This window comes from Propithecus coquereli, unplaced genomic scaffold (assembly GCF_000956105.1).
Source record: "Propithecus coquereli isolate 6110/MARCELLA unplaced genomic scaffold, Pcoq_1.0 Scaffold285, whole genome shotgun sequence".
Taxonomy (NCBI): Eukaryota; Metazoa; Chordata; class Mammalia; order Primates; family Indriidae; genus Propithecus; species Propithecus coquereli.
The window spans coordinates 3,175,561-3,189,687 of NW_012148452.1; the positions used below are offsets into that span (position 1 = coordinate 3,175,561).

At 39.8% G+C, this 14,127-nt stretch overlaps 1 protein-coding gene across 2 annotated transcripts; it reads left to right on the plus strand.

The window, feature by feature from the left end:
• Window positions 1-736: 736 nt before the first annotated feature.
• On the plus strand, window positions 737-4,943 carry SRSF1 (serine/arginine-rich splicing factor 1). Of its 2 annotated transcripts, XR_001137665.1 has the most exons (5): window positions 737-1,135; window positions 1,560-1,744; window positions 2,464-2,636; window positions 2,837-3,515; window positions 4,431-4,943. XR_001137665.1 is itself a non-coding variant. In XM_012648435.1 (4 exons), exons 1-4 carry the CDS (start codon window positions 942-944, stop codon window positions 3,029-3,031), a joined length of 747 nt encoding a protein of 248 aa, XP_012503889.1. In that variant the 5' UTR covers window positions 737-941; the 3' UTR covers window positions 3,032-4,943. The 2 variants fall into 2 exon arrangements, 1 of the variants encoding a protein (XP_012503889.1); XM_012648435.1 differs by having other exon boundaries at window positions 2,837-4,943.
• Window positions 4,944-14,127: the final 9,184 nt, after the last annotated feature.

Consider the following 14,127-nt stretch of genomic DNA (forward strand, 5'->3'; position numbering starts at 1 on the left):
CTCTCTGTGCTTGGCCCAGCGATAGGCGATTAACAAGAGAAACAGAGGTCTGGGTCCTGGAGGCGGTACGGTGTCGTCACCCCTCTTGGTTGGCAAGTACCACCAGTTACTGATCAGGCCCACCGCGGCTAGCACAAGGAATGTTGGATTGAGCCATGCAAGACTAAATTCTGAACTGAAGGTGGAACAGTACTTAATGAAGAGCATTTATTAAGGAATCTAAATTGAGTTCCTCTAAATTAGACACTTGTCTAAGCAGCCACGGCCTGTTCGCGTAAGGGGCAGGAAGACAAATCTACGCCCCGGCTATCAGTTGAATGACCTGCAGCTCAGCTCCCGGACTAGACGCATTCTGCGAAGACGCCCGGGTTTCCGGAGCAACCTTCCCGTTCCGCCCCTTTTGGCCCCGCCCCCCAGCCTTTCCCGCCAAAGGCCGTTAGGGCCGCAGAGCATAGTGGGACAAGGCTCTAAGCTAGGTTTCACCAAGTCCTTTGATGGCGCCAAGTTGCTTTCAAAAAGGTTCTTTCCTGGGGAAATTGACTGTCCTTCAAGAACTGAAAGGGGTTAATAACTCCTTTAGCGTGGATTCTGTTTTTAATTTTTACCAAACGGCTAGTGACTCCATTAGCAAACCACGCCACATCAGGATGGTAGTGGACTTTTTTTTCCTTCGTGCGGAGGGTGACGTCGTGCGTACGTGCGTGCGCATGCGTGAGCGTACTAATCGCAGCACTCCTTGCGCTCTCCCGCATGCGTATTGAAATCGAATCGCTGTTTCCTACCGCTTCTCTTCCTCTCTCCCCTCATATCCGTGCGCCGAGCAGATAAAGGCGCCATTTTGGAGAGGCCGCGGGAGACGTGGTGCCGCTGCGGGCTCGCTCTGCTGTGCGCTAGGCTTGGTGGGAAGGCCCGTTCTCGAGTCCGCGCTTTTCGTCTCCGCCATGTCGGGAGGTGGTGTGATTCGTGGCCCGGCAGGGAACAACGATTGCCGCATCTACGTGGGTAACTTACCTCCAGACATCCGAACCAAGGACATTGAGGACGTGTTCTACAAATACGGCGCTATCCGAGACATCGATCTCAAGAATCGCCGCGGAGGACCGCCCTTCGCCTTCGTTGAGTTCGAGGACCCGCGGTGAGGCGGCATGGGGCTTACGGCCTTGATGAAATCGGTTGGAGTAGTTGGGGAGGGCTCCAAGGGCCTTAAGGTAGAGAGTGGGGAAGGGGGCGCTTTTAGAGAGGTTGGAGAGACGACATCGCCCATGCACTAGTCGAGTAAGGAGCCGAGTTGATGTGGCTCCTTTGCTGGCTGGGCGCCTTGGACGTCCCCAGAGCTCTTTAGCATACACAGAGCGGAACACTGAGGCGCTGAGGTCTGGTGTAGAGCCTGGGATCCTGGCGTGTTTCTGGGTGGGGGAGGGGCCATTCCTATTATGCAGCGCATGTGGGCTCTTCCACTTTGGGTGCGCATGTGCGGGGGGGGGGCGGTCGCCGGTTCCAGACTGAGTTAGCTTCTGCCGGTTTCTTTTCTCATCCCTTTTGCTTCTGTGATCGCGCAGAGATGCGGAAGACGCGGTGTATGGTCGCGACGGCTATGATTACGATGGATACCGTCTGCGGGTGGAGTTTCCTCGAAGCGGCCGTGGTACAGGCCGAGGCGGCGGCGGGGGTGGAGGTGGCGGAGCTCCCCGAGGCCGCTATGGCCCCCCATCCAGGCGTTCTGAAAACAGAGTGGTTGTCTCTGGTGAGTTTACTGTTTGTGTGGGTTGATGAGAAGGGACAGAAACCACTTAAAATTTTTCCTTGTGTGATCGGTTTAACAATTGCAAGTTTTTCGTGTTAGGCCTTTTTTGGTTTTTTGTGGTGTTTTTTTTTTGTTGTTTTTTTGTTTTGAGACAGAGTCTAACTCTGTTGCCCAGGCTAGAGTGCCTTGGCGTCAGTCTAGCTTACAGCACCCTCAGACTCCTGGGCTCAAAGCTTTCCTCCTTCCTCAGCCTCCTGAGTAGCTGGGACTATAGGCGTGCGCCACCATGCTCGGCTACATTTTTCTATATATTTTTAGTTGTCCAGCAAATTTCTTTCTCTATTTTTAGTAGAGACGGAGTCTCGCTCTTGCTCAGGCTTGGTCTTGAACTCCTGACCTTGTGCATCCTCCCGCCTCGGCCTCCCAGAGTGCTAGGATTACAGACGTGAGCCACCACGCCCAGCCTCATGTTAGGTCTTAAATTATTAGTTTTTGGGTGAGTTTGGTAAACAAGGATTACTGTGGTGCGGATTTACCAAATTAGGTTGCGGTACTAGAATGTGCTTTAGAAATGATTTTGGACTCTCGGATTACAGAATCTTAATACCTCTTTACCTGCGTACAATCATTAAGTATTTTAGTTTTTGTTCTAATGTATGTATTAAGTTCAATGGGAAATTTGGGATAATTAGTATTAAGAAAAGAAATCACTTTTTCAGGACTGCCTCCAAGTGGAAGCTGGCAGGATTTGAAGGATCACATGCGTGAAGCAGGTGATGTATGTTATGCTGATGTTTACCGAGATGGCACTGGTGTCGTGGAGTTTGTACGGAAAGAAGATATGACCTATGCAGTTCGAAAACTGGATAACACTAAGTTTAGATCTCATGAGGTAGGTTATCCACTTATTCTTTTCTTTGGCCAGAATTGGATACAGTGGTGTTAACAGTGGAATTTGAAGGTAAGGATTCAGGCAAGGGTGTCCAAGTAAATAGCCAGGTTTCTGGTTTTGGTTACATTGTATTCATTCAGCATGCCTGAAGACAGGTGAAAGCTTAGATCTTTCAATGGAAAGTTCTGTCTATCCAATAGGGAGAAACTGCCTACATCCGGGTTAAAGTTGATGGGCCCAGAAGTCCAAGTTATGGAAGATCTCGATCTCGAAGCCGTAGTCGTAGCAGAAGCCGTAGCAGAAGCAACAGCAGGAGTCGCAGTTACTCCCCAAGGAGAAGCAGAGGATCACCACGCTATTCTCCCCGCCATAGCAGATCTCGCTCTCGTACATAAGATGATTGGTGACACTTTTTGTAGAACCCATGTTGTATACAGTTTTCCTTTACTCAGTACAATCTTTTCATTTTTTAATTCAAACTGTTTTGTTCAGAATGGGCTAAAGTGTTGAATTGCATTCTTGTGTAATATCCCCTTGCTCCTAACATCTACATTCCCCTTATGTCTTTGATAAATTGTATTTTAAGTGATGTCATAGACAGGATTGTTTAAATTTAGTTAACTCTCCATGCTCTTCAGACTGTGATTGTGTAAATGTCTCCTGCTCTGGTTTGTGTGAACTGGGATGTTGGGGGTGTTTGTGGTTATCTTACCTGGGGAAGTTCTTATGTTTATCTTGCTTTTCATGTGTCTTTCTGTAGACATATCTGAAGAGATGGATTAAGAATGCTTTGGATTAAGGATTGTGGAGCACATTTCAATCATTTTAGGATTGTCAAAAGGAGGATTGAGGAGGATCAGATCAATAATGGAGGCAATGGTATGACTCCAAGTGCTATTGTCACAGATGAAATTGGCAGTATTGACCTTATACTAAAAGGCAAGGGTTAAAAATGATTATATTCATGTACCTTAAAATACTTGAACATTTTATGCAGTTACCTTTAGCTACAATTGCTTTGCTCTTTAAACCTGGCAATTGTGGCAAAATTGCCCATTTTGTAACAATTTATTTTGCCCCCCTTCCCCCCATTTTTGTTTTAATAGGGACTAATGTGGGAAGAACTGGCTAATTTGTCACAGTACTTAGTTACAACTGTTAATGTGTGACTTGCTGTTGGTGTACATGTGGGTACAGGGTGTCTTTAATTCCAACAAGATAGAGTATAATATCAATACTGCTAAATCTGCATGTCCTCTGTGTGACTGATAGAGCGTTGCTATTTCATTTTTTTAAGACAAAATGAAAGCAAAATATAGAATTCCAATGTATTGGTGTAGATAATCTAGTTGGGAATACTTTTAAGTCTCGCCTTCCCCTTTAAACTAATATTCATAATTGACTCATATGTTTAAAACACTTTAATTTACAAATTAAATTGCAAGATGGGAGTATTAGATTTAGTTTAGACTTAGGTGGGTAGCAATACCAGTAAACTTTTCAACTACATAACTTTTTGCAACCACAAAACCTGTAATACGCTGTACAGTAACAAGTGTTGGCATTATCAGTTGAACTGTAAATATAAAATGCTTCTTCCAATTAGTCTCTATGATTTAAGTTTCTAGAAATTTATCTGAACACCATTCAGAAACTTGTTTTGGGGAATTTGATAGTTATTGATGTACATCTGTTAAACTGATGACAGACATAACTCATCATTCCCCAGAAACCTTTTTTGATTACAGTATCTAACATTTTGCCTCCTCTTTTTTGGTTTTGCTGGTTATAAAGGTTTGGATTGGAGAGGGCTCACTGGATCCCAATCCTTGGAGCTGGATCATTGGATTCAAATCATAATGTGGATAGGATAGGGAGGATGAATTACAAGGATTCATGGAGCGGGATCAGATTACCAGGAACATAGGAGTGGATTCCTGCCCCAACCAAACCGCATTCGTGTGGATTTTTTTTATTCAACTTAATTGGCTATTCCAAAGATTTTTTTTTTTCCTATTTTTGACGATTGGAGCCCTTAAGATGCACGATGGAATTGTGTTTTGCATTTTTTGGTAAAAGGAGCAAAGCGAGGACCTGGAGATGTACGCTGGAGCAATCTCCTTGGAAGGATTCAGCACGAGTAGATGGTAAACATTTAAAGGGGAAAGGGGGGGTTTGTTTAAAATAGTAAATCAGTAAGTCACTTCTAAATTTAAAGAAAACAAAATTGGAGTTGAAGAATAAGTAGGTTTCCAATTGGCTATTGCCGTTTTTCTTTGAAAAAAATAAACATTTTTTAAAAAACTATGCATGGTTGTCCTTTTTCCTCTTCATGTAAGATTTTAACTGGATCTATCAGTTAATACTTTAAATTGATAAGCTTCTGACTCTTGTATTTATGTGTTAGTAAATTAAAAGTATTTAAAAGGCAATATGTAATAAATGGTGTTAGCCATCTCTTATTGTTAATTGTGAAAGTCTTCAGGGAAAGATAAAAGGTGAGACTAAGGCATTTGTGTATGTAATGGTAAATGAGGGGTGACCTAATCTGAAATACAAGCTGCTCCAGCTTTGCTAAAAAGTGATTAAAAACTTAGATACTGCTTATTTTTGGTGGTTATTTGGACAATACAAGTTTTTGTGCAAAACTGATTGATATCCAGTAAATTAATGTTAATTTTGAGTTAGCTTTTGAGGTTCTCAATGAAACTCATCTGAAAAATTGGTAAGTATTAAATGTTAACTTCAGCATAGATGTATTAGAACTCAACACAAATCACTTTTTTTTTGAAATGTGAATAATGCACAAGAAGGTTAGCTGCTTATTTGGGTGAAATCATTGCTAGTAAGAACCTGGGCATTCTTCAGAATGTTGCCTTGTAAATCCTTTTCGACTATAAGGTAATTTTATACCCAAAACTTTGGTATTCTGTACCAAAGCATATCTTGTCATATGCTGCTTTTGTATTTTTCTACTGATAGCCCCTGGTTGCTAAATCTTCAGCTTGATTGAGGAGATTTTTAAAATCCCAATGTTTTCTTTTTTTTTTCATAGCTAGGCACAATCCTCAAACCATTCTTTTCTGCACCCAAAAGAAATAACTAGAACCTAACATTTCCCTTGGGTGCTAATCAGAGTTGGAAGCTGAATTTAAGGTAGTTACTAAGGTGACAGGATTTAAAACCTAGGGGAAACAAGAAATAATTGGTAGCGGAAGAACTGGGCTCTGAGAGAGATTTATATAAGGTCACCCAACCAGTACATCTTAACGAACTTTGTGGAATATCAGGAGAAAGATGTTAAATTCAAAAGTACGATTTCACTGAAAAGTACTTGGGTATAAATTCATTAAAGTAGTTCTAGTTTTTTCATAAGAATTAAGTATAATCGCCAAGAAGTGAAAAGATTTACTGTTTAAAAAAATTCTGAACGATTATAGTTTTATATGACATGCTTGATATTTTAAACTGTTAAATGAATAGAATTCATTTTAAACATCAGATTATTAAAGGGAAGATAAAAAGTGACTAAAAAGATGATTTTGGAAGGTTAATGTGAGGTAGATTTAGGTTCATTTGTGTTTATTGAATGTTTTGGAAACAAAAGGCCAAAAAATGTAAATGGCCTTCGCTCAAGGTAGAGTGTATTGAAGTTGAAAGATGTGCTTTACTGACCCCAGATTGAAATGACATAGAAGATATACCTTGTCTACTGTATAGGCTGAATTTGGAGATATAGAGATTTTGGTGCATATATATGAAAGGTAAAGGGCCATAGGTTTTGTAGTTAAGGTGACCAGACAACTAAAAGCTGTTGACAGGAAATACTTCTATTTGTAGTCTTAGGAAATGGACCTTAAACCTCTCTCTACCCATATTGTCAGAAGAAAGACCCTTTTGAAACTACAAAAGCTCTCTTGAATTTTTTGCCTTATCGACCTATGTATTTCCCTTTAGAATATTGTAGGGAGCCCATAATTATTTTCTAACCAAGGAAACACTTAAGTCTCTTTAAGAAGCAATTATTTTTCATAACATCAGATTGAATAACCCACATTGCTGTTCAGCCTACATCTATCTGACTGGAATCAAAAGGTAAGAAACTGATTTTCTGATTGCTAGTTGTTTGGGATCTGAATTTTTATTTTTTAAAACAAAGCTAAGTTTAATATTTTTAAAAATACTGTTTGGATTGTGAATAGATTCTCTTCGTTTAAAATGGCTTCTTGTTTTATACTTTAAATAAATTTTGAGTGCTTATATATCCACCCATTGTAGTGCTCGAATTTGATCTAGACTCTCTACTTTCCTCAGTTTTGTCTTTAAAACATTGTCTTGGTCATTAGGGCTGGTATTTTCAGGTTTCTGTGGTCACGGGGAATTCCTTATGCTTGCCTTTTTGCTTACTTTGTATATGAAGTTTGTAATTAAATTACAAATGAAACTATGTATTTACCATAAAAAATTTAAAAATGAGAAGCTGTTAGACTGAAGTTCTGTTGTAACATAACCACCCTTCGTGTTTACTTATTTCCATCACCATAAGAAGAGTGCCCAGAGGCAGAAAACAGATTCACAATCTCTTATCCATTTTCTGAAATCCAAAAAACTGAAAGATTTTTTGTTGTTAAGGTAATGGAATATGAAACCTGACCAGAATTGATGTCTTCATTTTGCACTTAGTGTGACTAAAGTTTACCTGCAGAAATATAGATGTGCTTGATTATTCATTACACACAGTTGCCACAGACTTTGCTGAGGGCATTACATAATATAGGGTATATATACCACAGTATCATAAAGTGCAAATAGGTCTGAATCCCGTACATCTGGCCATGAGAGTTACGGATAAGGGATTGTAGAACTGTACTAGAATACACAAGTCTAATGCTTCTGTGTGTAATTTGGGTATATGAGTGGAAAACCTGTTACTGTGGATCCTTTATTGGGATAAGTTCCCCGTCTTTTTAGGCTGAAGCAGCCACAAGAAAAAAAAGGTATGAACGACATTTCTTTATTCTTTTACGGTAGTGGACTCAACAATTAATTATACTCTATTGAAGGAAATATGGAAATATTCAGCCATACTAGAGTATACAGTACAGTACTCTATATTCTATTGAGGTAATTGTTTCTGTTTCGCTTCTTAACAGGAACATTGTCCAGTCTGATCCTATAGGAAAAGCTGGGATTGGCATGAAGTAAAGAGATTATAAGGAAACGTTCATTGTGTCGTATTGTGATTGTCTGCAGAGTAAATAGTAATGCTGGCAAACTAACATTGGCTTTAAATATAGACCCAAGAAGTTACAACATATTTTAAGAAACCAGCACTTACTCCTGTGATTGAGAACTTTGGAGTGCTGCATTGCTAGCTTTGAAAGCTATGCCTGACAACCCTGAAAATGGTTGTGAGATAGTAGATTTCAAGGGGAGAATTTTTTCTCTTATAAATATCGCTCAGTGCTTTAGTAGTACACAGAAAATAAATTAGTTTTTGACATTTAGATTTAGGCAGAAGTAACCTCATAATTTACAACATTTTAATAAGTGCCAGGCTGGGTTTTCAGGGAGAGAAAAGTCATACATGCCTTTTCATAAGAAGGTTACCATTTAGGCAGTTAGAACACTTCAGAGAGTTCAGCTGGGTGCTTTGTCATCAGCTGTTAAGAGTACAAAGGAGATAATACCCAAGCATCAGGTTAAAAGGTGTCTTAACTCCTGTCACCATATAACACCATACAATGTGAAAACAGTAGAAATTGAAACTTTCAATTTTCCTAGGATACAATACTCGTCCCCACCAAATACACTTTGAACAAAAACATGAATTTGGAGGGATGCCAAAACGTCTAGTAATTTTTTGCAGTGTTCTGTTAGTCATTGGCGTAAATGCTAGGGAAAAATCATTTAGCCACTAGAGGGAGCTATGACACAATCAACCAGGAAATTATCCCTATTGTAAATGTGTACAGCAAGGTGGAGACCAACCACGTTTATCTTCTGTATGAGTTCTAAAGTTAGATTGTTTAGGTAAGTTTCTTCCTGTAACTTTACTTCTGCCTTCCTATCCGTTGGGCAAAGTTTGTGTTTTTTTTTCATTTTCATCTTCTGGATCCATTTAGGGTTTGTTTTTTGAAATACAGTCTCTGTTTCCTGGATAGAGTGCAGTCATCATAGCTCACTGCAACTTCACTACTCTTGGGCTTGAGAAATCCTCCTCCCTCAGCTTCCCAAGTAGCTGGGACTACAGGCGAATTTTTCTGTTTTTTGTAGAGACAGGATCTCGCTCTGGCTGGTCTCGAACTCCATAACTCAAGCAACCCTCCTGCCTCAACTTTAGTGCTAGGATTACAGGCATAAGCCACCACACCCGGCCCATTTAGGTTTTAAACAGAGTTTAAACAGTACCTTACAGGTACTCAAATCCTGTAACTCAGGAAAAATGTTTAGGTTCTGAGACTTAGAAGAAAATGCTAAAGACATGAGTCTGCTTATTTTCTGCCTACCTTGTACATCTCCAGGTGTGGAATAGTAAGGCTAGGAATGTGAGAATTGGGTACAGGAGTCGGCGTGCTGTAGAAAGAAAAATACAGGCATAAAATTGGTCATGTACTACAAAAGAATGTGCTTTCAGAGACCCTTGTTTTTTTTCATGGTATGAAACAGTTTTAGGAATGATATTATTCTCAGTGTTACTAAGAGGCTTTTAATGATAATTTGTCTAAAATTCTATTTATTTGCCAAGTTAGCTGTTTTCTATTTTCTAGGCCTTTAGTAGATGCAGAGTATCTTGTGATCAAAAAGTACACAACAATTTTCTTAACATGCTTACTTAGTGCCCTTTTAACAGAGCTGAAAACCATTGGGAATTAAGCACTTGAGAATTTGTCATTTCTATCCCTCCCTTCCCCCAGGTTTACATTATAAAAATGGAAAGGACACAAACTTCTCTCCTGTGTAAAGTATAAATTGTCACTAAGAATACTGTATTAACAAAGTTTTTTAGGCCCACATGATGAGATTTAGTCATCAAGAAGATGGATATGGGAAAACTGGCCTTAAGACGTTAATGTCAGAAACTTGTCTGTTTTGAAGAATATGATACTAAAAATGGACACATTTTGCAGGAGAGAAAAGGAATCAAATTTACACAGTAGGGACTTCTCTGCCTGCTAAGTTAACACTTTATGTTGCAGGGGAGACTACAGGAGGGAGTTGTTGACTAGTAGCCTTGCTGCAAATTGGATTGAGAGCACTGAAAGGGCACTAGATTGATTAAGCCTGTCCTTAATCCTATAAATGTTAGTTCTGGTGTCCTTTTGGTAATTTAACTTGTGAAGAGGCACTCTGAATCCATAAATTGTACAAATGAAAATCCAGAATTCCCGTTGTAAAAAGAGAAGAGCTCACTAAACTTGGAAATAGTTAAAGTTCTAGAAGTCATGATAGAATTGTTCCCTCAGATGCTGGGTATTAAAGGAGTCTTTGTGTGTTATTTTGGGATAAGCTTTCAAGTTGCTGCAATCATTAAGGCTTAATACATAGGACCAGACTGTAGCATCAAAGGGAACTACAGTCTTTAAGTAGGACTGGGAAGTCCTGGGCTGAATCTCTTCTACACTTAACAGTGGCATGCCTAGAACTTTGGGCCATAAAATACTAAACCAAGAGTGACATCCATGTCTTAGACTAGAAATGTAAAACGGTTGGCTGTACTGCAAGCACACTACAGAGAAAGCCAAAATGGCTCCTTTGTCCTCTAAAAATAGTAAATAGTTAAGTTCTATGTCTTAGCCACAGTGCCACTGTGTCTATGATTTGGGCTAAACTAAAGATTTGTTTATTTGTCAAATAAGACTTCTTTAAAAGGCTGTTTGGGTTTGTCTCCCATCTTCAATTGCCTTATCAGCATTCTCGTGTGCACCCAAATTCATTACTGAACTGTTCTAACTGGTTTCAGTGACACCAGTCTCTCCATCCTGGGTATCAAGTCAGCTTCCTAAAACATGTCACTCCCTTTCAACAGTGTTATATTCCATCTTTCAAGTTTATTGCTGTTGTTAGTCATATCTTCCCCTGCTCTGGTTGATACTAACCATGTTTGGTTTCGCTTCTGTGTATCTGCTTATATTTTCAGACACACTCCCCCCTTGGCAGTCTCCCTGCTTCCTCGAAGCCTCAAAGGTTTGGCTCAAGTCACACTTCATTCCTGAAACTAAGCAAGCTACTAAAGCCCTTTAATAGCTCTCTTCAAGATGCATTTAGTTGCCTTATAATTCATCTCATTACTGTTGAATGTTTTGTGTGTGTTGATTTTTCCTATCTGATGGAATTTCTGTAATGTGTTTCCCAGTGAGCCAGATAACAATGCTGACAGCTTATATGGATTGACAAGACACGGAAAGAACTTAGTACCCCCAAAAAGAAGCTCTGTAGAAGTCCATATTTTACAAATCATTGGTTAACTGTGGGTGGATTATTAGGGAAAGTATTTTAATCCTAACATTGGATCAAATAATCCCTCCTCAGATGTGAAGCCAGGAAATTTCAATGAATTTAAATGCTAGCCTAAGTCCAAGTATAATTTCAAAAGTAAATGTTGCCCCCCAAATTGGTCTTGCAAAATCAAAAAGAAAGTTGTTTTGTAAGCTGTGCACACTTCTTTCAGTATAAATCATCAAGAATTGATGGCATTGTGTCCTAAAAGACTAAGCAGTTCCCTCTCTTGCCGCTTCCTCCTGGGTATCCTTTTTCTATCATTTATTCTTAAGCTTGATCTTACAGAGGAAAGCTTAAGTCGCCTCAGAATTTAGTGATCCTGCCTCAGAATCTCTGCAGATCTCTCATTGAGACTGAATCATTTTGGTTCCTTTTTTTGGGGGGGGGGGTTAGTAGTTATTCATAAAGGGATTAATACATAGATTTATAGTAGGCTTGTTTATAGTGAAGAGACTGGATATTATGTGTATTATTCCTTGGGTTGGGAAAGAATCTTAGGCTTTACTTCAGGACCCTGACCCTGACCTTTAGGCTGATAAGAGAGGATCAGCTAGCTGAAGCAATTCTCTCAAGGCCAAGAGACCCAGTGGATACTTATATTTAATACTCCACTTCCCAAATCCTGCAAAATCTAGCCTCATTCCTTTTTCTGTTAAAAATTCTTCCACCCCTTGATCAGCTATAATGATTGAAGCATTCTTGAACTAATTGCACTCTATTTCTGCTTTGCTTTTCTTCAGCATGCTTATATAGTATGTTACATATGCATGTTCCCTTTAACCTGTTCTCTAGTTGCACATTTGTGTTTCGTTTCCCTGAGCTACATAGTAAACTCAGTGAACAAGGGCTGTTTTTAACATTTTGACATTTCTACCAAGATGCCCAGTATGCTGGTACATGTACATTAATACATGTGAATAATAAATACATTAATGAAATCCTAGGCAAGTGTGCCACATAGCTTAAATCTTAGGCACAGCGTGCTGCTCCAATCAGATTGGGCTTATTTCTAAAATAGTAATAACCCCCAGCTTTCATGCCCTTGCTATCTTTTTTAATGGAAAATTTTGAGGGGAAAATGCAAGGCCATGGGACAAAAATACCTGATCTTAATGAAAGTAATAGCTAACTGTTTTACAAAGTACTTTGACTCATTTTAATCCTCAAGTAGTATTTAGCCTCATTTTGCACTTTGAGGAAATAGACTCAAAGATGTTAAAGTGGCAGGCCCAGAACTTGAATCCAGGTCTTCTGATGACAAATTCGTGTTTATTTTACTACCACACTGCTTTTTTAAGCCAGCCTACCTTTTGCAGTTGGGAGGTTCTTAGGGGGTGAATAAGTCTTCGACTCAAGTAAACACCACCTGTAATATCTACCTAATGCCACCAGGGTGTCCCATGGTGCTGTCTTTGATCCATGTGCTTACCCTGGGACCTGGGTGATACTCCCAATCAGCAGTATCTAGTCATACGGGCCATGGCCCAGAGCCTGGCAGCAAGAAAGTAAGATGCTTAGCTCCCTGCCTTCCCAGTGTGCAGTGCACAGCCAGCTCTCAGAGAATCCCTTGCCTTCTTTTGACCCTTACTATTCAGGCTGGTCCCACAGAAGGACAGCAGGTCACATGGTGGCCAGGGCCTGGCTAGCTATTCAGTAACTAGGCAGCAGCCCCACAAGAGCATAGAAAAGAACCTGTGGATGGGTAAATGTCTACAAATGTCTGCGTTTGTTTTGATAGCTGAGTATACACTTAAATTTATATTAGTAAAACAGGTCCACAAGTTACTACTCTAGGTACCTGAGTTTTGAAAGCCAATGTGTGGTGACCTCCTACTTTCCAATTTGCAGTAAAAATGTTTGCATTACACTTAGCCTGAGTATACAGCCTCTTAGGTTATCAGTTTTTGTATTCAGCAACCCTAGATGGAACAATGTCAAAGCTTTGCTTATATGAGAACAATAAGGCAGATAGCCCCTTTAAAAATTTCCTTCCCAGTGCTCCTTAAGCACTTTGTACAAATGTCTATAACTGGTTTATAATTTCTTTACAAGTCTTGTTTTCTTCACTGGAGGAGATTCTTAGAAGTATCTCCAGTGGCTAGTGCAGCTCCTGGCATTTAATAGGTGCTCAGTATTTTTTGGTTTACTGAAATAGTAGTGCTTCCAAAATAGTTCTGAGATAATGCTATACATGAGCCATTTTTCTAAGGAGAGGGTCTATGTTAGAAACAGCTTTGTATTCAAGCTGATTAAAATTAACTATGAACTGGTAAGTTAGTCCTTGCTGGCCTTTCAAAATCTTCACTACAACTTTCTAGGTTGGAATTCTCAGCATGGCCTGAATTTGGGGCTATATCTGAGCTGTTTCTCTTTAGTTGTCATCCATATGATACCTCTAGGACTGGGTGTTTACCAGGGCTCTTCAAGTCACTGGGAGAGACTCCTAAATTAAGAGTGGACTACTGACTTGGGATATGGAATTTGTGGTGCTCCTTCCCTTTCTCCTCCTCGTCTTCCCAGGTGAGTTTCCATCTCAAAACTCCTAAGCCATAGTGTTGATATCACTGTGGAACAAATCCTAAATCTACCCTCTAATAGTCAAGTTTACCTGAATTTTCTCAGTTCAACTCTGGTGAAAGGTCTAATCACAGATTGTTGTACCAACTTGGACCCTTTCATGTGCTTAAGTGATCAGAATAACTGCCTCGGCTAAATAAATGTGTATAGAATATATACGGGGCTTCCTCAGGCTTCAGCATATTTCCCTAGATGTGCTATGGAAGAGACCATGAACAAATTACTGTAGCAGTAAAAGTGACCAGTTGTGATGCAAGCAATCTTCTTGTCCCTAAGAAGTATCACTAAGGGATTTTTTTTTTGGTCCCATATTATATGACTATTAAGAAATGGGTCTGAAAATATTCTTTGATATGTGAGGGAAGAGTATGCCTTTGCCACTTAAAAGTACAAACTACTAAAAGGCAGAAAT